Source organism: Passer montanus, unplaced genomic scaffold (genome assembly GCF_014805655.1).
Source record: "Passer montanus isolate IOZ18808 unplaced genomic scaffold, ASM1480565v1 scaffold259, whole genome shotgun sequence".
NCBI lineage: Eukaryota > Metazoa > Chordata > Aves > Passeriformes > Passeridae > Passer > Passer montanus.
This window is the reverse complement of record NW_024367250.1, coordinates 27,360-52,256: the sequence shown is the minus strand read 5'-3', so window position 1 is coordinate 52,256 and position 24,897 is coordinate 27,360. Positions and strand designations below refer to the sequence as shown.

The window sequence follows — 24,897 nt, the reverse complement described above, 5'->3', positions numbered from 1 at the left end:
TCCCTACCTGCTGATGTCCAGGTGAGCCTGAATCCCACCCCATCCGTACCTGCTGATGTCCAGGTCAGCCTGTATCCCGTTGCTCCCCGGACAGGGCTCCACCGCGCCTGGAGCGTGTCCGTGGTCTCGTTCTGCAGCAAGAGGTTCTCCACAGGCAGGAGCTTCACTGGAAGGAGGAAGGAAAGAAAATGTCAGAGCATCCACTTGGGAGTGGAGGACTTTGCTGGGTCTCCATGAATGTTCCTCCAGCTCAGCTGGGTGAAGGGAACACCTCAAAGGAGGTGGCTGGGTGGGACTGGGCTCTGCTCCCACGGAATGAGGGACAGGACAAGAGGGAATGGCCTCAAGCTGTGCCAAGGGAGGTTTAAGTTGGATTTTGGGGGGGTGGGACTGGGCTCTGCTCCCACGGAATGAGGGACAGGACAAGAGGGAATGGCCTCAAGCTGTGCCAGGGGAGGTTTAGGTTGGATTTTGGGAAAAACTTCTTGATGGAAAGGGTGGTCAGGCATTGGAAGAGCTGCCCAGGGCAGTGGTGGAGTCACATCCCTGGAGGGAATTCAAAGCCACGTGGATGTGGCATCTGGGGACATGGCAGTGCTGGGGATGGTTGGATTCAGGGATCTTAGAAGGCTTTTCCAGCCTTAATGATTCCAAGAGAGGGATTTCCAGGAGCTCCTGCCCAGGGGCTGAAGGCACCTCATAAACCAGAGGGAGAACAGCCCAGCCTGTGGCTATCCAGGACCAAACATCTCCGAGCACCACCCTTGTGAAGTGTGGGTGCAAAACAGGAGGGAACACGACCTCCCACATTCCCCCAAACTGCAGGATGGCACTGAGGACGTCCATGAGGGAAGAGTGAGGATGGAATTGGGAAAATCCTGGCGCATGAGGGCACCACCTCTGAAGAGGGGACACAACAGCTGAGGACAAAAGGGACCAAGCACGGGGTCCCAGCTCTTACGTGTCCTCCCCAGAGCAGCCACGGGCTGGCTCGGGCCCTCGGGATACACGGCGTAGATGCTGATGCTGTATTCCCTGTCCTCCTGCAAGTTTTCCAGCAGGTGGGAAGAGACATCGCCCCGCAGGATCTGCTCAAGGGCTACCCCGGGCTTGTTGGCTGCAAGATCAAGGAGAAAAGGGATGGTGAAGCCATTCCATGAGGCCAAATCCCACAGGGAGGTCTTCACGCCACGGAGGCGGCTCAGGGGTGTGGTTGGAGTCTCCCAATCCATGTGGGGTTGCTTGGAATTCTGGCTGTGCTGTCCCAGCCCTCAGATCCCACAGAGGGGAGCGGGAGACATCCCAAACTCATCCCAAATCCCCACCAGAGCGGGCACTTGAGAGGGAGAAACATCTGGATGTGCCAGGGCAAACAAGGAATTCACAGCGTCATCCTCAGCTTGTTCTTCCAAGGAAAATCCTTCCAAGGATTCTCCTCCATCCTGGAAGAACCACAATATTTGGAAAAGTCTACCCTGGACTCCTTCCAGAGTCATGCCAGGAGTTCACAGCGCCTTCCCTGTCACCTTTTAAAGCAAACCTCAAGAAAAAATAAGAAGAATAAATTTAAAATTCATTTAAATGAATAAAATTAATAAAAAATTAATAAAACTCACCCCTGGGGATGTAGATCTTGTAGCCCTCCAGCTTGCCCAGGGGAGGTGTCCAAGCCACCTTCAGGCTGAAAAGTCCTTCTTCTATCACACGGAAATTGGTGACTGGAGGCACAGGAGCTTTGGGGACACAAAAATGGGGCAGAAATGGAGGTGGCAGTGCTGGAATAATGGAAAAGATCCTTGGAAAATCTTTTGTCTTCAAAAGAGAGACACAAAGAGGAGAAGCACCAACTCTGATTCCTTAAAACCAACAATCCCCCTCCTACCAACCCTTTCTCCACCCGAAAATAGGGATGAAACATCCCAAGGCAGAAAGTTCGGGAGTTTTCTCCGGGAATGGTGTTGGGATCTGAAATATCCTCCCACAAGCAGAGGAAATTTGTCCTGGGCAGGGGAAACTCTGCAGTTCTTGCAGACTGAGCAGGAATCAAAGCCATGAATCAAAGCCTGCTTTGCTCCCACGGCCACAATTCCAAGGGAGAGGAGCCCATTTGGATCCAGCCAGCCATGGCAGACGGATTTATGGCTCCTGCCTCTGGCTTCGTGTTGGGGATAATAAGAGGAGAGATCAAATGGCTTTATTTCCACCCATAAAGACATTCCATCTTCTTCCTGGCAAGTACAGATGAGTCAAACCTCATTGAGGAGCTTTATTTATTCATCCTGTCAGAGGTCTCCCCTCAAGAAGACAAACAATCCCGGACGTTGCAGGGGGTGCGGGGAGGAACAAAAGGCAGGCAAGAAAGGAATAATTAATTACCAAACCCCTGGGGCACAGCGGGATTGGAGCTTCATCCAGGGAGCAGAGTGGGATTAGTGAACCCCTTAAACTCTGAAAATCCCTAAAAGCAGAGGTGATCAAAGTCCAGTCCCACTTTCAAACGTTCTCCTGACATTCCCCATATCCTTTATTGGGAATGGAGATTCCTGCTTTGGGTGGGGACGCCCCTCAAAGTCACCCCTTGAGGGTCAGCAGAAGAGATTTGCCCCTGGACACTGGTTTGGGTGAGTGACATCAATCTCTACTTCAATGTTTTTTTTTTTGCTAATTTTATTACAATTACTTTAATATAATTACTTCAATATAATTAGTATAGTATAATTACTTTGATAAAGAGCACGATTCTGTCCTATCCTGGTAATTTTAGCTCCTCTACTGTGCAGTAAATAATTCTGATTAAGATATTTTCATCTACTCATTTATCATAAGAAATCATTAATTTTAATATAAATTTTATGTAATATAAATAAACCTGGTTTGCCATTTTTAATCCTTGGACAAAGGTTCAACCACACCTCTATAATTCCTTACATTTAATGCATTGACAATCCAGGGCTGGGATTGGATCCAGCCCCGTCCAGGCTCCTCTTGGAGGATTTGGAAAGCCAAGGAGCTTCCTGCACCTCAGGACTCAATGGAAGCTTCTCTAATAAACTTTGAAGCTCCAAACCCATGCATCCCATCACTCTCCTTCCTTCCTTCCTTCCTTCCTTCCTCCATTCCTTCCTTCCACCATTCCTTCCTTCCACCATTCCTTCCTTCCACCATTCCTTCCTTCCACCATTCCTTCCTTCCACCATTCCTTCCACCATTCCTTCCTTCCTTCCACCACACCATTCCTTCCTTCCTTCCACCACACCATTCCTTCCTTCCACCATTCCTTCCTTCCTTCCACCATTCCTTTCTTCCACCCTTCCTTCCACCTCCCTCATCCATCCATCCATCATCCATCCATCCATCCATCCATCCATCCATCCCACCATCCATCCCACCATCCATCCATCCCTCCATCCATCACTATCCATCCATCACTATCCATCCATCATCCCTCCCTTCCTTCCATCCATCCATCATCCCTCCCTTCCTTCCTTCCTTCATCCATCCCTCCGTCCCTCCCTCCTCTCCAGCTCTGGGCTGGGTGTTTCCCAGGGCACACTCACTTGTTTTCCCTCTGGTGGCTGCCGGCTCCCCGAGGGTCCCTCCGTAGCTGGCCCTCACCGTGAGCACGTACTTGGTGCTGGGCTTCAGATCTGTCACCAGCACCGTGGTCGTGTCCCCGTCCACCTCCACCTGCCACGCGGGGGGACAAGGGACACGTTACGCCCACAGCAGGTCACCTCCCACGCCTGCTCAAGGTGACTTCCAGGAGCGGGAGCCTCTTACGGCCCTCACCCAGATGTTGTGATCCTCAAATTGTGGAACAGCCCAGGAAATAAAACATGGAGAGGGCATTAAGGGTAAAGGTGATCTCAAAGTCCTTTGAGGAAAATGAAGGAAAAAACAACCAAGAAAGTTCCTTTTAAGCTCAGAGAAGGAATTTTTGATGTAACCTGAGGGCAAGAGATGGAAACAGAACTTCAGGTCTCATAATAACAGGGAAAACACAGAAGCTGCCAAGGGTGATCATTCCAGTTAAATACAATTTTAATAATTAATACAATTAATAATCTCCACCTTAATAATTTAAGCTTTCATAGCTTTGTTCTATTATTAGGAATCAAAGCTTTTAGGGCAAGTATCTTCTACCCTTCAGTCCAACTCCCAAACTTTGTGCAGTGTGGGATGAGCTGAGCATGACGGCAGCATCCCTCACACAAGGACATGGAAAATCCCAAAATCCATGGAGATCTTACCAGAATGACCAGCTCTGGCAGCAGGAGGGGCAGGAGATGATGCCAGGGAGGCTGGATGGGATTGGGTGGTGGCATCATAAAGATAAGGAGAGAAAGGGTTGGATATTGGGAAGGTTGGGTGCCACCTCCTAACCAAACATGACCCCCCAACATTGGGAACTGAAACCCAGCACCGGGAATTGTAAGTGGTGGATCCCATGGTGGATCCACACCCATGGTGCATCTACAGCTTCACGTCAATCCTCGGGAATTCCTGCCAATCCTGCTGTCACCGGGATGGCTGAGGGACGTGGTGTCACCTCCTAACCAGGCCCTCAACATGGGATGAACCCCGACTTTGGGAACTGAAACTGGTGGATCCCATGGTGGATCCACACCCGTGGTGGATCCCATGGTGGATCCACACCCGTGGTGGATCTACAGCTTCACTTCAACCCTCAGGCATTTCCTCCAATCCCTCTGACCTGGGATGGTTGAGGAATGTGGTGCCACCTACTAATTGGCTTATGCCCTCAATATGGGATGACCCCACAACACTGGGAACTGAAACTGGTGGATCCCATGGGGGATCCACACCTATGGTGGATCTAGATCTTCTTGTCTAGCCTCAGGAATTCACACCAATTCTGTTGTGAGCAGGATGGCTGCAGGACATGGTGTCACCTCTTAACCAGGCTGTGTCCTCAACATGGGATGAACCCCATCTTTGGGAACTGAAATTGGTGGATCTACACCCATAATGGATCTCCACCTTCACTTCAACCCTCAGGAATTCCTGCCAATCCCGCTGTGCCAGGATGGCTGAGGGATGAGAGATGTGGCTGAGGGATCCAGGATGGCTGCAGGACATGGTGTCACCTCTTAACCAGGCTGCGCCCTCAACAAGGGATGAACCCCAACTTTGGGAACTGAAACCCAACACTGGGAACTGAAACTGGTGGATCCCATAGTGGATCCATTCCCATGGTGGATCTCCACCTTCACTTCAACCCTCAGGAATTCCTGCCAATGCCACTGGGCCCAGGATGGCTGAGGGACATGGTGTCACCTCCTAACTGGGCAGTGCCCTCAACATGAGGTTAACCCCCAGCTTTGGGAACTGAAACTGGTGGATCCCATAGTGGATCCATACCCATGGTGGAACTACAGATTCACTTCAACCCTCAGGAATTCCTGCCAATGCCACTGTGCCCAGGATGGCTGAGGGACATGGTGCCACCTCCTAACTGGGCTGTGCCCTCAACATGGGATGACCCCCCAACTTTGGGAACTGAAACCCAACATTGGGAAGTGAAAACCAACTGGTGCCAACTGGAAACCAACAGGAAAATGGGAACATGACCCTACCTGCCGCTGGTGTTCCGGCTCCGGCTGCCCCGGTGGCAGCGAGGGGAGGACATGGACATGGTACCCTGTCACCCTGCCCGTGGCTGCCACCCACGAGAGCCTCAGGGAGCTGTGGCTGTGCTCAGTCACACGCAGCTCCCGAGGGCCCAGGATCTGCTCAGCTGCAAAAACACAAAGGGAAGAGTTTGGATTGGATTCCACCACGTGTGATGTTCATGGATGGAGTCAACACATCCCACACAGAGAAAGCCGTGGTGTCACTCAGGCTGGAAGCACAGGGACACCTGGGATCTGTTTCCAGACAGGAGATGATCCAGCAGGAATTTTTTTTGGCCAGTTTTTTGGCAACACAAAGCAGGAAACCAAAATTGGTTCTGGTTACACTCCCCCAGTGAAACCTGGTTAATGCACGGGGCAGCAGCTCCTCCCTGCCCTTCTCCTTCCCAACACTGGATAAATCTGCCAGGAAGCTTGGACTCTCCATGGAATGTCACAGGAAGCCTGGATTTTCCATGGAATATCACAGGAAGCCCTGAAGTGCTGCAGAACCAGAGAAGAAGCCAAAAAAAGAGAGACCCCTTAAAGTCTCTTCACCTTCAAGGTGAAGTTCTCCCCATTTCTACCCCAAGCTTTTAACTCAGCTTCTCCTGAGCTTGTGAGCCAGGAAGGGGCAGGAATTCAGTGCCATCACCTCTGGATTCACTGCAGTGTCTGGATCTCTTTGGAAACCTCTTTGTAAATCTCTTTGGATCTTCAGCAGGGAATGAAGTTCTTCCCCAGACCCTGAGCTCAGCTGCCAGAATTCCCTGTGGCAATCCCACAACGAAATAGCCCAAGGAGCAGAAATGCTGCTCCATCCCAAATGCTGCTCCTTTTGTTTGATCCAGCATCAAAATTCCCAGGATCTTGTATCCCTAAACAAACCATGGAGAGGCAGCCCCAAGAAAAACACCCGGGACCACTGTCCCCAAAGCAGGAGCTGGTTGCTCCTCTAGGATCACCCAACCCCTCCAGCTCCCTCAGAGGGATGTGGGAAGTCCATCCCCATGGAAGCACATCCAGAGGCTGGTTTGAGCAGAAGGAAAGCAGGATCCAGGGAGAGCCTGGACACACCTCGCTCCCTCTGCCTGGCAGGACGTGGTGGCTCCGAGGCGGTGAAGCAGAGCCTCCGAGACAGCTTGGGAGCCACGTTTGGGAGCAGCTGGAAATCTTCCACGTAAAGCACGTGCTCCGCAGTGGGATCTGAAGCAATCCTGCCCAACTCGTTCTTGTCAGCATCCTTAATCCCTAGGGGAGGGAAAGAGCAGGAGAAGAGGACATCAAACACCATCCATGGGGCAGGCAGGCTTTGGAAAGGGGGAGCAACGTGCTGGGCTTTGAGTTTGACACCAGTTTTGGGTTGTGCTGCCAAGGAAAAGGAGGAAACGAGGAATGGAATCTCAAGCTGGATGGGGGAAGAAGAGGAAGCTTCTTCCACCAGGGAAAAGAGGTCGGGATGTCTCCAGAGGTGTCATAGAGATTGTGTCAGTGCTGCTAACGGGCTGAGAGGTGGGGAAAAGGGAACAGGGCAGGATCCAGCCTTGTCCTTCCCATTGGGTACAGACACATTCCTGTGCTGAGCAGACAACGGGATTTTGGGAAGCTGTTTGAAAATTCCAGGGTGTTCCTCTGTTTGAACCAAAAAAAGGGGAAAAACCCACCCAACAAACCAAAAAAAGGGAACAGGGCAGGATCCAGCCTTGTCCTTCCCTTTGGGTACAGGCACATTCCTGTGCTGAGCAGACAACGGGATTTTGGGAGGCTGTTTGAAAATTCCAGGGTGTTCCTCTGTTTGAACCAAAAAAAGGGGAAAACCCCACCCAAAAAACCAATCCTTCCTCAATTCTCACCTCATATTGGTTCAAATCAACCTGGCTGCTCTTTGTATTGAAACCCCACCAGCATTCCTGTCATTCCCTGAGATATTTGGGGAAGGATTTGACTGGTGGAATTTCACTCTTGGGGATGGGGGGAGCAGTGGGACCTTTTGTTGCTCATGGAATTACTCTGAGGGACATTTTTGAGTCAGTCTCTGAGTCCCGTTAAGAGAAAACTTCAGAAGCAAAAGCATTTTCAATTGTTTTTTTCTAAATGCCACATCAAAACATTTTATGGAACCATTTATTGAACTCCTTCTGAATTCCCAAGTGGCTCTGACAGACACAAACCCACAGATTTTCACTGAATAAATCAGTTTTTGACAACAACAACAACAAAATCCAAGAACACAACAATTTTCCTGGACTTGCAGTGGTTTCCAAAGGCTGAGCCTGGGGATGGGAGCGGTTTTTAGGAAGGAGGTGTTGTGAATCAGGAGTATTCCCCAGGGAGAAGAAGGAGGGCTGGTCACACAGAGGTTTTGGTGGCCACACGTACCCACAGCAAACACTGTCACCCCCCCATCCTGCAGGATCCGGGCTCCCTCTTCCACGGAATCGCTGGATTTCCCATCCGTGATCAGAACCACCACCTGCAAGAGTTGGGATAAGAGCCAGGGAGGAAACAGGCCCAACATCAGCAGGTCGGGGTGAGAGCTGTGGGGTTTTGCATCCCTGAAATCCCTCTCTTGGAATTAAATCTGAGGAAACTCCCACGGAATCATTGTCGTGAGCTGGGAAGGAGCAGAGCTGCTCCCCTCGGGATCTTCTTGCACGGCCCTCCTGCCCTTGTGGCTCATCTCTGCTTGGGGCAGGAGCTCCAGGAGGAAATTCCTGCCCGCACAGGGAGAGGATTCATCCCTACGAGTCCTCATGAGCAGCTCCCAAGGGAGGACTGGGCTTGGATTGGATACTAGGAAAGAATTCTTCATAACAACTTGCAAGATCATGGAGCGACGGGACAAAGTGGGAATGGCTTCCCACTACCAGAGGGAATATTGGGAAGGAATTCCTGGCTGGGAGGGTGGGGAGGACCTGGAATGGAATTCTCAGAGCTGTGGCTGTTTCTGGATCCCTGGAAGTGCCCAAGTCCAGGTTGGATGGGGTTTGGAGCAGCCTGGGATGGTGAAAGGTGTCCATGTCCATGGCAGAGGGGTGGCACTGGATGGGCTTTGGGATCCCTTCCGACCCAAACCATTCCAGGATTCTGGGATGACCCAGCTGCTCCCTGGACAACACCTCAGGAGCTCACCCACCTTTGCTGCCTCCTCTCCCAGGGTGTCCTGCTGGGCCAAGGCCTGAGTTGCAAAAGCCAGGGCTGAGCCCGTGTGGAGGCTGCTGCCTTGGAAGGAGAGATCCTGAAGTGCATCCAGCCTTTCCTTGATGGTCACATAATCCGTGAGCTCAACGCTCATCCTGGGAGTGACAGATGGGGGAATAAAGAGAAAAGGATGCACTGAAAATGGCCGTAACCAGCAGTAATGCTGACATTTAGTTTCTTCCCAGTTTCCCAGAGAAGCTGTGGCTGTCCCTGGATCCCTGGCAGTGTCCAAGGCCAGGCTGGATGGGTCTTAGAGCACCCTGGGATAAGGGAAGGTGTCCTGCCCATGAAAGCTGGAATTAAATGGTCTTTAAGGTCCCTTCCCACCCAAACCATTCCATGGATTCTACTCATGCCAAGAAGTTCTCCTCACAGCAGTCAGGGGAGTGCAGGGAACGAGCCCCAGCCAGTGGTACCACAACCCAGGATCTAAAACTTGGAATTTGGGTGTTAAACCCCTCCTTCCTGCCCTGAAAGAATTCCCTGTGGCCGAGCCCCCCTGGATGACTCCGCTGAGGGCTCAGCTCTTGCTCAGAGGCTCCCCAGAGCTGCAGAAGCTCTTCATCCACGAGCTGGATTCCAGGAATGCAGGAGGAGGCTCAGACCCACCTTGGTGTCTCCCCATACCGAGCCAGGCCCAGCTGGATTCCTCCTCCTCCCATCCCGGCGCTCTCGAAGGATCCGGCCACGCTCCCGATGAAATCCCGGAGCAGCCGGGAGCTCTCCTGCCCTGCACCCTCCGAGTGCCCCACGAGGAACAGAACCTTGGCCACCTCGGCTGTCCTGCAGGCTGGGGGACGAGAGGGACAGGGAGGCTCATCCCTCATTCCCCCAGAGCCACCTGAATTCCCAGGACACCGAAGGGAAGGAGATGGAGAGACCGTGTTTTGGTGCGTCCCAGAGTGTTGTGTTCTCCTTAGCTCTCCTTGATTTCCTTCTAATTCCATCCAGTCCTAATTGATGGATGGAATCAGAAGGAAATCTCATCTCCTGGGATGTTCTGACCCAGGAGAAGCTGCTCATCCAGAGATGCCCCATCCTGGCAAGTCTCCAAGGCCAGGATGACCTGGGATAGTGGAAGGTCCTTGTCCATGGCAGAACTTCCTCCATCCATCCTGATTTTTGAGTCTTCCTCACCCCACCCTCATTTGCATCCAGGGATAATGAGGAAGGAAACAACAAATAACGGATTCCAAAGGGTGGGATGGTGCCCTTTTCCCTATAATGTGACAATCCCAGCTCATTCTGGGGGCTTTCCTTTTTTTGAGGGGGCAAAAATTTCCCAAAACCTCGTAATTCCTGTTTGGATCAGGCACCTGGAGCTGTCATGGGAAATGCGGGATGTTAAAGATATTTGGATTGGTACCTTCTGGAGAAAATCCCACCCCGGACAGCTCTATCCATCACAGGGGGATGGGATGGGATTTGGGATTTTCCAAGCACCTCCAGAACGATCCCGTTCCATCCCTCACGGCTTTGCCAGAGACATCTCCAAAGGTTGATTTATTGCCCCGCTCCCAGCCCGGAATTAAACAGCATTAGAGTCGAGTTCATTGGTTAATTGATGGACAGCAGCTTAATCAAGTTAATTTCCGAGCTGATGCTGAAGATTCCATTGACTCCTTGTTGGATTTAACGGAATTAGATGAATCTGCACCTCCAGACCTGGGGGTTGTTGGAAAAAGGAGGATCCCACCCAGCCTGGGACAATCCTGGGAGCTCTGGATTCGCTCTGGAGGATTCTCCCAAGGATCTCCCCACCAGAGACCAAAAAAATACACCCTGGGTCATCCATGAGGTTCTTCCCTGGAATTCTTTTTCCTGCTGCTTTTTGGATCCAGCCCCTCATCCCCAAAAACTCTTTCTGGGCTTGCACGGAGCTGGGGAGGTGAATCCTTGTGCCATCCCAACTCCCTGAAGAGCAGGAGAAGGAGTCAAGGCTTCCTTGAGGTTTTCCCTCTCCCATCTCCTGGGAGGTGGCTGGAAGAGGTCTTGGAATTCAAAGGGGATTTGTTTTCCCTTTCTCCCCACTTTCCTCTGGAGCAGGAGCTGGAGCAGAGCCCTGATTTCTCCATGAATCCCAGAATTCAGGCCCTGAATTCCTTTGGAGGTGCTCTGTTATCCACATGATCCCACCCTAAGAGGATCCCGAGCAGGAATTAAAAGCACCACAGCCCCACCCTGACAGATCCATGCGTGGATCCAGGAAAATCTGCTCGGAAAAGGGATTTTCCTCCCCGAAATGTCCCAGGCGCTGCACCCGTGGTGACCCGGGTGTCACTTGTCACTTGTCACTCACCTTCATGAGCAGCCCCAGCTCGGAGCGGCCCCGCGGCCACGGCCAGGACGAGGATCTGGGCACACAGCATTTCCCTTGGGAAGCAGCTCCTGGGAATTCCCGGAAGCCAGCACAGAGCCTGGAGAGTCCCTCACCTGCAGAGGGGAAGAGGTTGGAGCTGGGGCCACCTGAGGTGAAGTTCTCACCCACCTCCAGTGCCAGGAAAAGATTTTGTCCAGCTAAAAAGGCTCCTCTTGTCATGGAAAATTGGGATTGAAATCCATAAATTCTTGAATTCCTTCATTTCTTTGTAATGCTGAGAGCTCAGCTTTGCCCCCACCCTTCTTCCCAACATCCACCTGAGGCAACGAGGCCCAAATGGGAATATTGGTGGTGGGATAAAAGCAGGAGAAACTTCCCACTCCAATTGATCCGGGAGAAAAGGCCAGGAAAATCAGGAATCACCCACATCCAACCCTGACCTCCAGGCTCCTAAATCCAGGATGAATTTCCTTGAGGATCCAGGAGAATCCGGGACAAAAGGCCAGGAAAATCAGGAATCACCCACATCCAACCCTGACCTCCAGGCTCCTAAATCCAGGATGAACTTCCTTGAGGATCCAGGAGAATCCGGGACAAAAGGCCAGGAAAATCAGGAATCACCAACATCCAACCCTGATCTCCAGGCTCCTAAATCCAGGATGAATTTCCTTGAGGATCCAGGAGAATCCGGGACAAAAGGCCAGGAAAATCAGGAATCACCCACATCCAACCCTGATCTCCAGGCTCCTAAATCCAGGATGAATTTCCTTGAGGATCCAGGAGAATCCGGGACAAAAGGCCAGGAAAATCAGGAATCACCCACATCCAACCCTGATCTCCAGGCTCCTAAATCCAGCATGAACTTCCTTGAGGATCCAGCCCACCAGGCCAGAGGAGTCTGGAATTTTGGTTATTGCTGTGGTTTAATGACTTCCCAGAACTGCTGCTGAATTCCCCCTCTGGAAAAAAGGGAATTCTCCCCGTGGTGCTGCCAAAAGGAATTTTATTCTTTTTTAACGGGCAATCAAAAGTTCTTCTCTTGCTCTGAGCCTCGCCTGTTCCCAGGGAAGCACAGACAACTTCCAAGTTGGAAATTATGGATTCAGGGAAAAAAATAAATCCCAATGGCTTCATCCAGCTTCGTTCTTTTCCAGGGATTTCATTCCAATTAACATCAGGGATTAATGAGGATAAGGAGCCCCTCTAAGATTCCTGTGACAATGAATATTCCAGGATTTGGGATGGAGGATTTCAGCTTGGAAGCATCCAGGGGAAAAGCAGGAAAACACCTGGTGAGTCCTGGGAATGACATCCAGACCCTCCTCTCTTTTTTCCTGCTCCGTGGTGACTCCTCACAAATAATTTTCACGTTAAAATCACCTTTTCAAGCCAAATTTAGAGGCTTTTCCAAGCAGAAAATTCCAGCTGGGTGTTTCCTGGGAAGATCATCTCCAGCCAGAACCTTCCTCCCTCTCCAAGAAGAACAATTTGAGGGGGAAAAAAAGTTGGATTTGCCTGCTGCAAAGCAAGGGAGGGGTTTGGTGCCCTGAGCTCCAATTCGTGTAGGAAATCCCAGGAGAGGAGTGAAGGTTTGGGGTGGGTGACTCCAAAGGGGAATTTTGTTGGGAATCACCGCTCATCAGACGGATTCATGGAATAAAGAATGGGATATCTGCAGTTTTGTCACCCTGCTGCCATGGGGGGCATCCAGGGGGTGACGTTTGTTCACCCGTTTTCCCTGAAAAAAGGTGGAATGGGATTAGACATTCTCAAAAAGGGAATGTCTCCAGGCAAGCAGGATCCACGGCCAAGGAGAGGTGGGGATTTGTGGGAAAATCATTGGATTTGAAGAAGGTGGAGGTTAAAAAAAGGGGAAAAAAGGGTTGGAAAGTGACGGATGAAGAGATTGAGTGCCTGGCTGGCAGCCAGGGCTGCGCTGCTCCGGTTCCTCCAGCTGGAACTTTTCCAGGTTATTCACATTTCCAAGTGCTCCTGAGGGAAACAGGAGCTGGGGACAAAGGAAGCAAAGATCCCAAAGTTTCTGCAACCCCGGGGAGCCTCCTGGGTTTGGGGCAGGGGAAATTCTCCCATCAGGAATCTGCTGCCGTTTCCCTGCCTCCAGAATTGCTTTTGCTGGAATAAGGACGTGGAAGGAGGCGGCAAGGAGAGTTTGGGAATGGAATTCCCACATTCCCATCTCCTGGGAACATCCCAAGGCCAGGTAGGAATTGGATGGGCTTTAAAGTCCCATTCCAACACAAACCCCTCCGTGATTCCCTGATTTATGGGCAGGGAATGGCAGAAGCAGATCCAGAGGCACCAGTCAGGAAGAGATCCCTCAGCCCCTGGGCTGGAGCCAAGGATCTGAACCCAAATCCCTGACTTTTCCCATTAATTTAATTAATAATTCTGAACCCAAATCCCTGACTTTTCCCATTAATTTAATTAATAATTCTGAACCCAAATCTCTGACTTTTCCCATTAATTTAATTAATAATTCTGAACCCAAATCCCTTACTTTTCCCATTAATTTAATTAATAATTCCGAACCCAAATCTCTGACTTTTCCCATTGATTTAATTAATAATTCTGAACCCAAATCTCTGACTTTTCCCATTAATTTAATTGCTAATTCCACGGGAAGGTGAGGCCTGTGGTGAGAACACCCCACAGCTTCGACACCACCTGCAGATCCCTCATCCCAAATCGTCCATCCATCCATCCATCCATCCATCCATCCATCCATCCATCCATCCATCCATCATCCATCCATCCATCCATCCATCATCCATCCATGGAACCCATCCATCCATGGAACCCATCCATCCATCCATCATCCATCCATCCATCATCCATCCATCCATCATCCATCCATCATCCATCCCCATCCATCATCCATCACCCATCCATCATCCATCCGTCCATCCATCCATCCATCCATCCATCATCCATCCATCATCCACCCATCATCCACCCATCCATCATCCATCCATCCATCCCTCCATCCATCCCTCCATCCATCATCCATCCATCCATCCATCCATCATCCATCCATCATCCATCCATCCCTCCATCCATCCCCTGCTCCCCTGGGTTTTCCCATTCCCAAAGGAGCTGTGCTTGGGAAAACTGAGTGATCCCCAAAAGGACCAAATGCCACCCAAAAACCCAGTGATCCCAAAATTACAGCGATCACAAAAATGACAAAATTACACCCAAAACCCCTTTGATCCTAAAATTACAATAATCCTAAAAATGACCAAATGACACCCAAAACCCCAGTGACTCCAAAATTCCATTGACACCCAAAAAAGAACAAATGACACCCAAAAATCCAGTGATCCCAAAAACCCAGTGACTGATCCCAAAAATCTGGTGACACCCAAAAGGATTGAATTACACCCAAAACCCCAGTGATCCCAAAAAGGACCAAGTGACACCCAAAAATCCAGTGATCCTAAAATCCCAGTGATGCCCAGAAAGGACCAAATTATGCCCAAAAACTCAGTGATCTCATAATTCCAGTGACACCCAGAAAGAATTAAATGACACGCAAAAAATCCAGTGGTCCTAAAATTCCAGTGATCCCCAAAATGACCAAATGACACCCAAAATGGAGCAAATGACACCCAAAACCTGGTGATCCTAAAAATCCAGTGACACCCAGAAAGGACCAAATGACACCCAAAACCTTAGGGATCCTAAAAACCCAGTGATCCCAAAAAGGACCAAATGACACCCAAAAAGGAGCAAATGACACCAAAACACTACTGATCCTAAAAACCCAGTGATCCCAAAAATCCAGTGACACCCAGAAAATAAAAAATGACACCCAAAAATCCAGTGATCCCAAAAAGCACCAAATGACACCCAAAAACTTAGCGATCCCATAATTCCAGTGACACTCAGGAAAGACCAAATGACACCCAAAAAGCACCAAGTGACACCCAAAAACTCAGTGATCCCAAAAATCCTTTGACATTCAGAAAGGACCAAATGACACCCAAAACCCTAGGGATCCTAAAAACCCAGTGACTGATCCCAAAAATCTGGTTACACCCAAAGAGGATCAAATCACACCCAAATCCCCAGTGATCCCAAAAATCCAGCGGCACCTAGCAAGGACCAAATAACGACCAAGAATCCAATTACACCCAAAAAGGAGCAAATGACACCAAAACACTACTGATCCTAAAAACCCAGTGATCCCAAAAATCCAGTGACACCCAGAAAATAAAAAATGACACCCAAAAATCCAGTGATCCCAAAAAGCACCAAATGACACCCAAAAAGCACCAAGTGACACCCAAAAACTCAGTGATCCCAAAAATCCTTTGACATTCAGAAAGGACCAAATGACACCCAAAAAGCACCAAGTGACACCCAAAAATCCAGTGATCCTGAAATTCCAGCGATCCCCAAAATGACACCCAAAAAGGATCAAATCACACCCAAAAACCCAGTGATCCCAAAAATCCAGTGGCACCTAGCAAGGACCAAATAACGACCAAAAATCCTATGATCCCAAAAGTCCAGTGCACCCGAAATTCCAGTGACACTCAGAAAAGACCAAATGACACCCAAAAACTTAGCGATCCCATAATTCCAGTGACACTCAGAAAAGACCAAATGACACCCAAAAAGGACCAAATGACACCCAAAAACGCAGAGATCCCAAAAATCCAGCGGCACCTAGCAAGGACCAAGTAACGACCAAGAATCCAATGATCCCAAAAGTCTAGTGGACCCAAAATTCCAGTGACACTCAACAAGGACCAAAACCCCAGTGATCCCAAAAAGGACCAAGTGACACCCAAAAATCCAGTGATCCTAAAATTCCAGCGATCCCCAAAATGACCAAATGACACCCAAAAATGAGCAAATGACACCCAAAACCCTAGGGATCCTAAAAATCCAGCGATCCCAAAAATCCAGTAACACCCAAAAAGGACCAAATGACACCCAAAAACGCAGAGATCCCAAAAATCCAGCGGCACCTAGCAAGGACCAAGTAACGACCAAGAATCCAATGATCCCAAAAGTCTAGTGGACCCAAAATTCCAGTGACACTCAACAAGGACCAAAACCCCAGTGATCCCAAAAAGGACCAAGTGACACCCAAAAATCCAGTGATCCTAAAATTCCAGCGATCCCCAAAATGACCAAATGACACCCAAAAATGAGCAAATGACACCCAAAACCCTAGGGATCCTAAAAATCCAGCGATCCCAAAAATCCAGTAACACCCAAAAAGGACTGAATGATACCCAAAAACCCAGTGATCCCAAAAAGCACCAAGTGACACCCAAAAACTCAGCGATCCCATAATTCCAGTGACACTCAGAAAGGACCAAATGTCACCCAAAAAGCACCAAATTATGCCCAAAAATCCAGTGAGCCCAAAAATGACCAAATGGCACCCAGAAAGGACCAAATGACACCCAAAACCCTAGGGATCCTAAAAACCCAGTGACTGATCCCAAAAATCTGTGACACCCAAAAAGGATCAAATCACACCCAAAACCCCAGTGATCCCAAAAATCCAGTGGCACCCAAAAAGGACCAAATAATGACCAAAAATCCAATGATCCCAAAAGTCCAGTGCACCCAAAATTCCAGTGACACTCAACAAGGACCAAAACCTCAGTGATCCCAAAAAATCCAGTGACACCCAAAGAGGACGAAATAACGACCAAAAATCCAGTGATCCCAAAAGTCCAGTGCCACCCAAAAAGGACCAAACGCCACCCAGAAGAGCCAGGACGTGTCCCCATATCCCTGTGCCAACCCAACAGAACCTCCAGCCTTTCCCGAGGATCCTTGGAGCTGCAGGAAAATCGGGAAGCCCCAACATTCCCTGTCCCTTCCCCGTTCCTCCTCCCAGGTGCAGTGACCACAGGAAGAAATTCCTGGAAATTCCACCCCAAACCACAAAGAGCCTCAAAGACATTCCGGGAATCATCTCCCGGCTGTTGATAAAAACACTTCCCTGCAATTCCTGATTGCAGCAGAATTCCCGTTATTTTGGAGAGCAGCCAAAAAAACCAAATTGTGAATCAAAAAGGAATTTGTGGAACATCATTCCACAGGGGAAGCTGGGAATTGTGAGTGGATCTCAGCCACCACCACTGGGGCAGGAAAAGCTGGATTGGGAAAGGAGCAAATCCACAGCTGGATGTGGATTCCAGGATTCCAGACACTCAACCCCTGCATCCACTGCCACGATCAAACCTGCAGCAGGGAAGGGGAATTCCACCCTGGAATTTGTGAGTTCTCCAGCCAGGAATGGCTCCAGACCAACGCCTGCTTCTCTCACATCCCACCAAAATATCCGTTTTGTTGGAATTATCACCATTCCCAAGGGATTTGCTCCGTTGTTGTCCCAGATCGGAGCCCTCGGGAATGTGGTGGGATCTTGGGATTGTCCTGGGCAGGACCAGGAGAAATCCCAAGATCTGTCACCCAAATGGCACCCAAATCCCTAGTGATCCTAAAACTTATCCCACTGGTGGGAACTTTTCTGGGATCAGATTCCTCCCACTTCACATTCAGACCCCCTGGAGGCATCAAAGGCGCAACAGGAATTGGATTCTTCCCAAAACACCTCAAAACCCCAAAACAAACCCATGGGAACTCTGGCAATGCCAAGAGAGCTCAAGGAGCATTTGGGCAACACCCTCGAGAGCATGGTGGGATCTTGGGATTGTCCTGGGCAGGACCAGGAGAAAATCCATCTCCTCATCCCACTGGTGGGAAGTTTTCTGGGATCAGATTTTGCCCACTCCACACTCAGACCCCATGGAAGCATCAAAGGAGCAACAGGGATTGGATTATTCCCCAAAACACCTCAAAAACCCCCATAATAAACCCATGGGAACTCTGGCAATGCCGACAGAGCTCAAGAAGAATTTGGGCAACGCCCTCGGGAATGTGGTGGGATCTTGGGATTGTCCTGGGCAGGACCAGGAGAAATCCCAAGATCTGTCACCCAAATGTCACCCAAATCCCTAGTGATCCTAAAACTTATCCCACTGGTGGGAAGATTTCTGGGATCAGATTCTTCCCACTTCACACTCAGACCACCTGGATGCATCAAAGGAGCAACAGGAATTGGATTCTTCCCAAAATACTTCAAAAAACCCCAAAACAAACCCATGGGAACTCTGGCAATGCCAACAGAGATCAAGAAGAATTTGGGCAACACCCTCGGGAATGTGGTGGGATCTTGGGATTGTCCTGGGCAGGACCAGGAGAAATCCCAAGATCTGTCAACCAAATGACACCCAAATCCCTAGTCTTGGGATTGTCCTGGGCAGGACCAGGAGAGGCACTTTGGTGACCCTTCCAACGATGCTCTGGAATCTCCTTCCCAAGCTCCTCGTGATGCCCCTGAGCCACGTCCCACAGGGGCGGTGGAAATTCATCCCAAAATCCCAATTCCAGGCAGGATTGGGGCACCTCGGGCCCTGCTGGGGCGGCACCCAGGGCTTCAGATTGTGCAGTGAGGGGGAAGCTGGGGCTGCTGCTGCCTCCTCCTCCTCCTCTTCATCCTCCCCACCGGGAGCTGCCGGCCCCTTCTTCCTCCTCCATCTCCCCATGCAGTGCTTCCTCATCCTCCTCTTCCTCCCCATTGGGAGCTGTTGCTCCTCAACATTTTCTTCCTCCCCAGTCTCCCCATGTGGTGCTTCCTCATCCAGAGCTGCTTCCTCATCATCCTCCTCTTCCTCCCCATCAGGGAGCTGCTCCCTCCTCACTCTCCTCATCCTCCCCTTTGGAAGCCACTGCTCCTCATCCTCCTCTTCCTCCCCATTGGGAGCTGTTGCTCCTCAACATTTTCTTCCTCCCCAGTCTCCCCATGTGGTGCTTCCTCATCCAGAGCTGCTTCCTCATCATCCTCCTCTTCCTCCCCATCAGAAGCTGCTGCCTCCTCCTCCTCATTTTCATCATCTGGAATTGCTGCCTCCTCATCTTCTTCATCTTCCCCATCAGAAGTTGACTCCTCATCCTCCTCTTCCTCCCCATCAGGGAGCTGCTACCTCCTCCTCCTCATTTTCCTCATCTGGAGCTGCTGCCTCCTCATCTTCTTCATCTTCCCCATCAGAAGTTGACTCCTCATCCTCCTCTTCCACCCCCACAGGGAGGTGTTACCTCCTCATCTTCTTCATCCTCTCCCCTGGGAGCTGCTGCCTCCTCATCCTCCTTATCCTTCTCATCTGGAGCTGCTGCCTCCTCATCCTCTTCATCTTCCTCTTCAAAAGCCTGCTTCCTCATCCTCCTCTTCCTCAGGAGCTGCTGCCTCCTCTTCCTCCCCATCGGGAGCTGCTCCCCTTTCATCCTCCTCTTCCTCCCCTATCAGAAGCTGCTCCCCCCTCATCCTCCTCTTCCTCCCCCATCGGGAGGTGCTGCTTCCTCCTCCTCCTCCTCTCCCTCCTCAGTTTCCTCATCCGGAGCTGCTGCTCCTCATCCTCCTCTTCCTCCTCCTTGGGAGCTGCTTCCTCCTCCTCCTCCTCCTTTCCCTCCTCCCTTTCCTCATCCTCCTCTTCCTCCTCATCCTCCCCTTTGGGAGCTGCTGCTTCCTCCTCCTCCTCCTCTTCCCCGGCCCCTCTCCCTCCTTCCCCTCCGCCGTTCTTTAGCTGCAACCCGAGACTGGAGAGGGTCCCTCCTCAGTTTCCTCATCCGGAGCTGCTGCTCCTCATCCTCCTCTTCCTCCTCCTTGGGAGCTGCTTCCTCCTCCTCCTTTCCCTCCTCACTTTCCTCATCCTCCTCTTCCTCCTCATCCTCCCCCTTGGGAGCTGCTGCTGCTTCTTCCTCCTCCTCTTCCTCCTCTCCCTCCTCAGTTTCCTCTTCCTCCTCATCCTCCCCTTTGGGAGCTGCTGCTTCCTCCTCCTCCTCCTCCTCTTCCCCGTTCCCTCTCCCTCCTTCCCCTCCGCCGTTCTTTAGCTGCAACCCGAGACTGGAGAGGGGGAAAAAAAACCAAACCCAAGGGAGCCAAACGCCGGACGGACAGACAGACACGGACAGACAGACAGACCCTGCTGCTCACTCACCCGGCTCCGGCTTTCCTCCCCCCACCCCCCCCGCCCAGGGGTCTCTCCACGGGCGGAGAAACTTCCAGGGGCTGGGGAAAAGCAGGAATTTTGGAGGCGGGAGGAGGGGCTGCTCCAGGCGGGACCCCGCGGCTGGAATGATGGACGGACGGACGGACGGACGGACGGACGGGGATGCCACCCCGCTCGCTCTGGGCAGGAATGTGGGGATGGAGAGGGGGGAGAAAGGGAGGGAAAAGGGGAAAAAAAATTAAAATATTTTTACCTTGTGGGCATAAAATGATAATAAAATAACTGGGATGTTTGCGAGGGAAGGGGCCGGCGCAGGGAGAGGGGGAAAGTTTGTTCCCAGGGAGATAAAAACTCCCAGCACCTGGAGAGGGTGGAAAACAGCAGGCTTGGGGTGAAAAACTGATTTATGGCTCAAATGTGGGAGTGTGACATTGCTGGGGGGCTGGAGGGGCACGAGGGGGGACAGCACAAATGAAATCCTGAAATTCTGGAATTCTCACCCTCCTGGGAGCCCTGGCTCCAAACGGGAACCCAGGAATAAATCTGAATTCTCCCCTCAGTTCCAAGCAGGATCCCAGGAATAAATCTAAATTCTCCCCTCAGTTCCAAATAGGATCAAAGGAATAAATCTGAATTCTCCCCTCAGCTCCAAACAGGATCAAGGGAATAAATCTGAACTCTCAGCCCTAACTCCAAACAGGATCAAGGGAATAAATCTAAATTCTCCCCTCAGTTCCAAATAGAATGGAGGGAATAATTCTGAATTCTCCCTTTGGTTCCAAACAGGATCCCAGGAATAAATCTGAACTCTCAGCCCTAACGCCAAACAGGATCAAGAGAATAAATCTGAATTCTCCCTTTGGTTCCAAACAGGATCCCACGAATAAATCTGAGTTCTCACTCCCAGCTCCAAACAGGATCAAGAGAATAAATCTGAATTCTCACACCCAGCTCCAAACAGGATCCCAGGAATAAATCTGAATTCTCAGCCCTAGCTCCAAACAGGATCCCAGGAATAAATCTGAACTCTCAGCCCTGTGAATTCTCCCCTCAGCTCCAAACACAATCAAGGGAATAAATCTGAATTCTCAGCCCTGGCTCCTGACAGGATCAAGGGAATAAATCTGAGATGTCACTCCAAACATGATCCCAGGAATAACTCTGAATTCTCCCCTCAGCTCCAAACATGATCAAGGGAATAAATCTGAATTCTCAGCCCTGGCTCCAAACAGGATCCCAACAATAAATCTGAATTCTCCTCCCAGGAATAAATCTGAGATCTCTCCTCAGTTCCAAACAGGATCAAGGGAATAAATTTGAATTCTCCCTTTGATTCCAAACACGATCCCAGGAATAAATCTGAATTCTCCCCTCAGTTCCAAACACGATCCCAGGAATAAATCTGAGTTCTCCCCTCAGCTCCAGCCACCTCCTGCAGCCAAATCCAGAGCTGCATCCCAAGGCAGCTTCCAGCCACTGGGAAAACCCCAACCCACCCACCCTGGAGCTGCCACCATACCAAGAGAGGAAATTTCAGCTCAGGTAAAAAAATAGAAATAAAAATAAAAATAGCAAGAATTAGAGCCCCATATCCCAAAATCCCAGCAGTTTTTCCTGCTTGCAGCGAGGATTTCCGTGCCTGGGGTGCTGGGAATTCCGAAGAGCAGATCTCACCCTGGAGGGTCCCAGCCATCCCTAAAAATCCTCTGGCCAGGAGCTAAAGGGGCCAAAAAGGTCAAGGACAGAGGAAAAGGGAAAAGCAGGAGCCTCCAGGGTGAGCAGGGACACATCGGCTTGAGATGGGAAAAAATTCCAGGGAATCCCAGCCCCACCTGGCTCCAGGTGAGGCCAAAGGATCTGCAGAGCCCCGGTGATGAATGAGAGGCTCCAAGAGCTGCTACAAGAGATTTAAATCATCCATCAGCTCCCAGGTGTTCAAACATCCACAGGATTAGAAGGTGGGAGAGGTGGAATTTTGCTCTTCCCTGCAGGGAAATCGCTTGAGCTGATGTTCCCCGTCTCCAGCAGAAAATCCCAGGAATTAACTGATTAACTGCTTCCTGCCCATAAATATCCACAATTTTTCCTCTCCTTCAGATAATTTTTGCCTCCAAACTCCAGTTTCAGGGATCGATGCTGCCCCCAGGCTTCAGAGGAGCACTCCATAAACTCAGGCTTAACAACCGAGCCCAATTAAACCCCGCAAACGCCTCGTTAGGGAGCTGAAAGGGCTTAATTGCAATCGGGTCTGCATTCAGCAGCTGAATCCGCCCCCAAACCCGGAGCGGGGCAATCAGGAGCTCTTTGTGCAGCTCCAGCACAATTCCTGACGGGATTGGCGCTCCCGAAATGTTAAAACCAGAGGAGTTCTGGTTTGAACCCCGGTCCGGAGGGGTTTAACCCTGCGGGGTCGGGAGGAGGTGCGGATGTGGCACTTGGGGACAGCAGCGGGACCTGGAGCTGCTGGAGCAAATCCAGAGGAATGCACGGAGCTGCTCCAGGGCTGGAGCCAGGCTGGGAGAGCTGGGAATGTTCCCTGGAGAAGGGAAGGATGCAGGGAGAGCTTCCAGCACATTGCAGGGGCTCCAGGAGAGCTGCAGAGGGACTGGGGACAAGGGACAGGAGCCAGGGAATGGCTGCCAGTGCCAGAGGGCAGCCATGGATGGGATCTTGGCCATGAGGAATTGCTGGCTGGGCTGGAATTGCCAGAGCAGCTGGGGCTGCCCCTGATCCCTGCAGTGCCCAAGGCCAGGCTGGATTTTGGGGTTTGGAGCACCCTGAGCCAGTGTCCCTGTCCATAAATGTTGGGATGGGTGACTTTCCCCATGGATCTGGGCTCGGCCCATGTGGAATTTTCATGCTGGGCTCTTGGCAGGTGTGAGGGGAACCCCTGGAGCTGAACAATTCCGTGCTTTTATTCCCAAGCCCCGGAGCCAAACAGGCTCCATCAGGGCGGGGGTGAAGAACAAAACGAGTTCTTTAATTGTCAAAAAACCCCAAAAAAACGGGGGGAGGGGGAAACACCAAACTCAGGCCAAACGGAAAACCACAAAAATCAACTGTGCTGAAACAAATTTGGGAGGTTTCCAGCCAGGCTCCTCAGCTCCTGGAGCAACAAGGAATATTTGGGGGCAATCAATGGGGGCAAGGCAGGGCAAACACTTCCTGGAATGCCACCCCCTCTGGAGAGGGAAGGGGTTCCATCTCCTGGAATTCTGGCTTCATATTGAGCAAAAAGTCCTGGCAGCCACACCTCATCCATAAGATAAAAGCTGGGAAAGCTCCAGCAGAGTTTTCTGATCCCAAAGCACCTCTGGAAAAACACCAGGAATGCCCCCAGCCCCCGTTTCTGTCCCACTGCTCTTGCTGAGGCCCTGCAAGCAGCAGGGAAGACCCAAAAATGACTTTTTGGGATGAGAGACCAAGAACAGCTGGAGTGAAGAAGCTCCACGAGGTCCCACTCAGCCCTGCGGAGCTTTGAGGATTTCCAGCTCCTGGGATGGTTCTTATCAGCCCCACATTGAGATAAGGGTTTGATAAACACTCGTTAAACTCCTGTTTGATAAATTTGGCCCCCAAATGGTCAGAGTGGCTTTTGCTCCGGTCCAAAATTGTGTTCCCAGTTGTTTTCCTTGCTGGACTCTCCCACTTTGCTCCACGGAAAACCCAACAAAGGTGGTTTAGAATCCCAGAATCCCAGAAAGGGATGGAAGGGACCTTAAAGCCACCCAGTTCCAACCCTCCCGGCCAACATCCCATCCATGGCACTGGCAGCCATTCCCTGGGTCCATATTAAAAAATCCCTCTCCTTCCTTTTTTTTAATGGAAAACAGGGAGAGGAAACATTGCTTGGGATGCCCAACCCCACACCAGGGGTGGATTATGGGATTATGGGATTACGGGAAGTGTCCTCCTCCCCATACTGGTTTAACTGGTTCTCCCCACAGACACCTCTCACCCTTTCCCTTATTTAGGGCCATGCCCAAACTTGCTCCTTTTTCCAGCCAAAACCACCCCGAGCAACCCAAGGATTGATCCAGGGAAACGAGAGCAGCCCCCTTGGATGGGACTGGGAGAAGGGGATTGCTCCAAACCTTTGGGAGAAAAATTAAGGAACGAGGAGATGGGACCAGTCCTGGTTCCTTGCTCAGCTTTTTGAATCTCCAGAGCGAATCCAAGGGATTGGATTCACTGGGAATGCAAAGCTGGGTGAGCTCACCGAGTCACCTCAGCAAAGTGTGGCCCTGCACGGGATCCATGGAAAACAATTCCAAACCTTCCCACCCTTCATCAATTTAATTAAAAAAAAATAGAAAAGAAAATAAAAATCGCTTCAGGATCTCCGTTGGAGCATCCACCAATTTAATTTTAAAAAAATTAAAATCCATCAAGGATCTCCTTTGGAGCACTGAGGAGTTAGGAGATGGGACCAGTCCTGGTTCCTTGCTCAGCTTTTTGAATCTCCAGAGCGAATCCAAGGGATTGGATTCACTGGGAATGCAAAGCTGGATGAGTTCACTGAGTCACCTCAGCAAAGTGTGGCCCTGCACGGGATCCATGGAAAACAATTCCAAACCTTCCCACCCTTCATCAATTTAATTAAAAAAAAAATAGAAAAGAAAAGAAAAATCGCTTCAGGATCTCCTTTGGAGCATCCACCAATTTAATTAAAAAAAGGAAAATT

General features: G+C 50.6%; 1 protein-coding gene across 1 annotated transcript in view; it reads right to left on the bottom strand.

Annotated features, from left to right (window-relative positions):
* The window catches only part of LOC120503462 (collagen alpha-1(VII) chain-like), a 102,289-nt gene extending 80,216 nt beyond the window's left edge, over positions 1-22,073 (bottom strand). Inside the window, exons 1-11 of the mRNA XM_039711952.1 lie at positions 22,046-22,073; positions 11,134-11,267; positions 9,444-9,624; positions 8,770-8,929; positions 8,013-8,106; positions 6,711-6,884; positions 5,598-5,758; positions 3,558-3,687; positions 1,617-1,733; positions 962-1,117; positions 50-166 (exon numbers count right to left, since the gene is read on the bottom strand). Of these exons, the coding sequence (XP_039567886.1) occupies positions 50-166; positions 962-1,117; positions 1,617-1,733; positions 3,558-3,687; positions 5,598-5,758; positions 6,711-6,884; positions 8,013-8,106; positions 8,770-8,929; positions 9,444-9,624; positions 11,134-11,203 (1,360 nt within the window). The 5' untranslated portion in view covers positions 11,204-11,267; positions 22,046-22,073. The remainder of the gene's footprint in view (positions 1-49; positions 167-961; positions 1,118-1,616; positions 1,734-3,557; positions 3,688-5,597; positions 5,759-6,710; positions 6,885-8,012; positions 8,107-8,769; positions 8,930-9,443; positions 9,625-11,133; positions 11,268-22,045) is intronic.
* Positions 22,074-24,897: the final 2,824 nt, after the last annotated feature.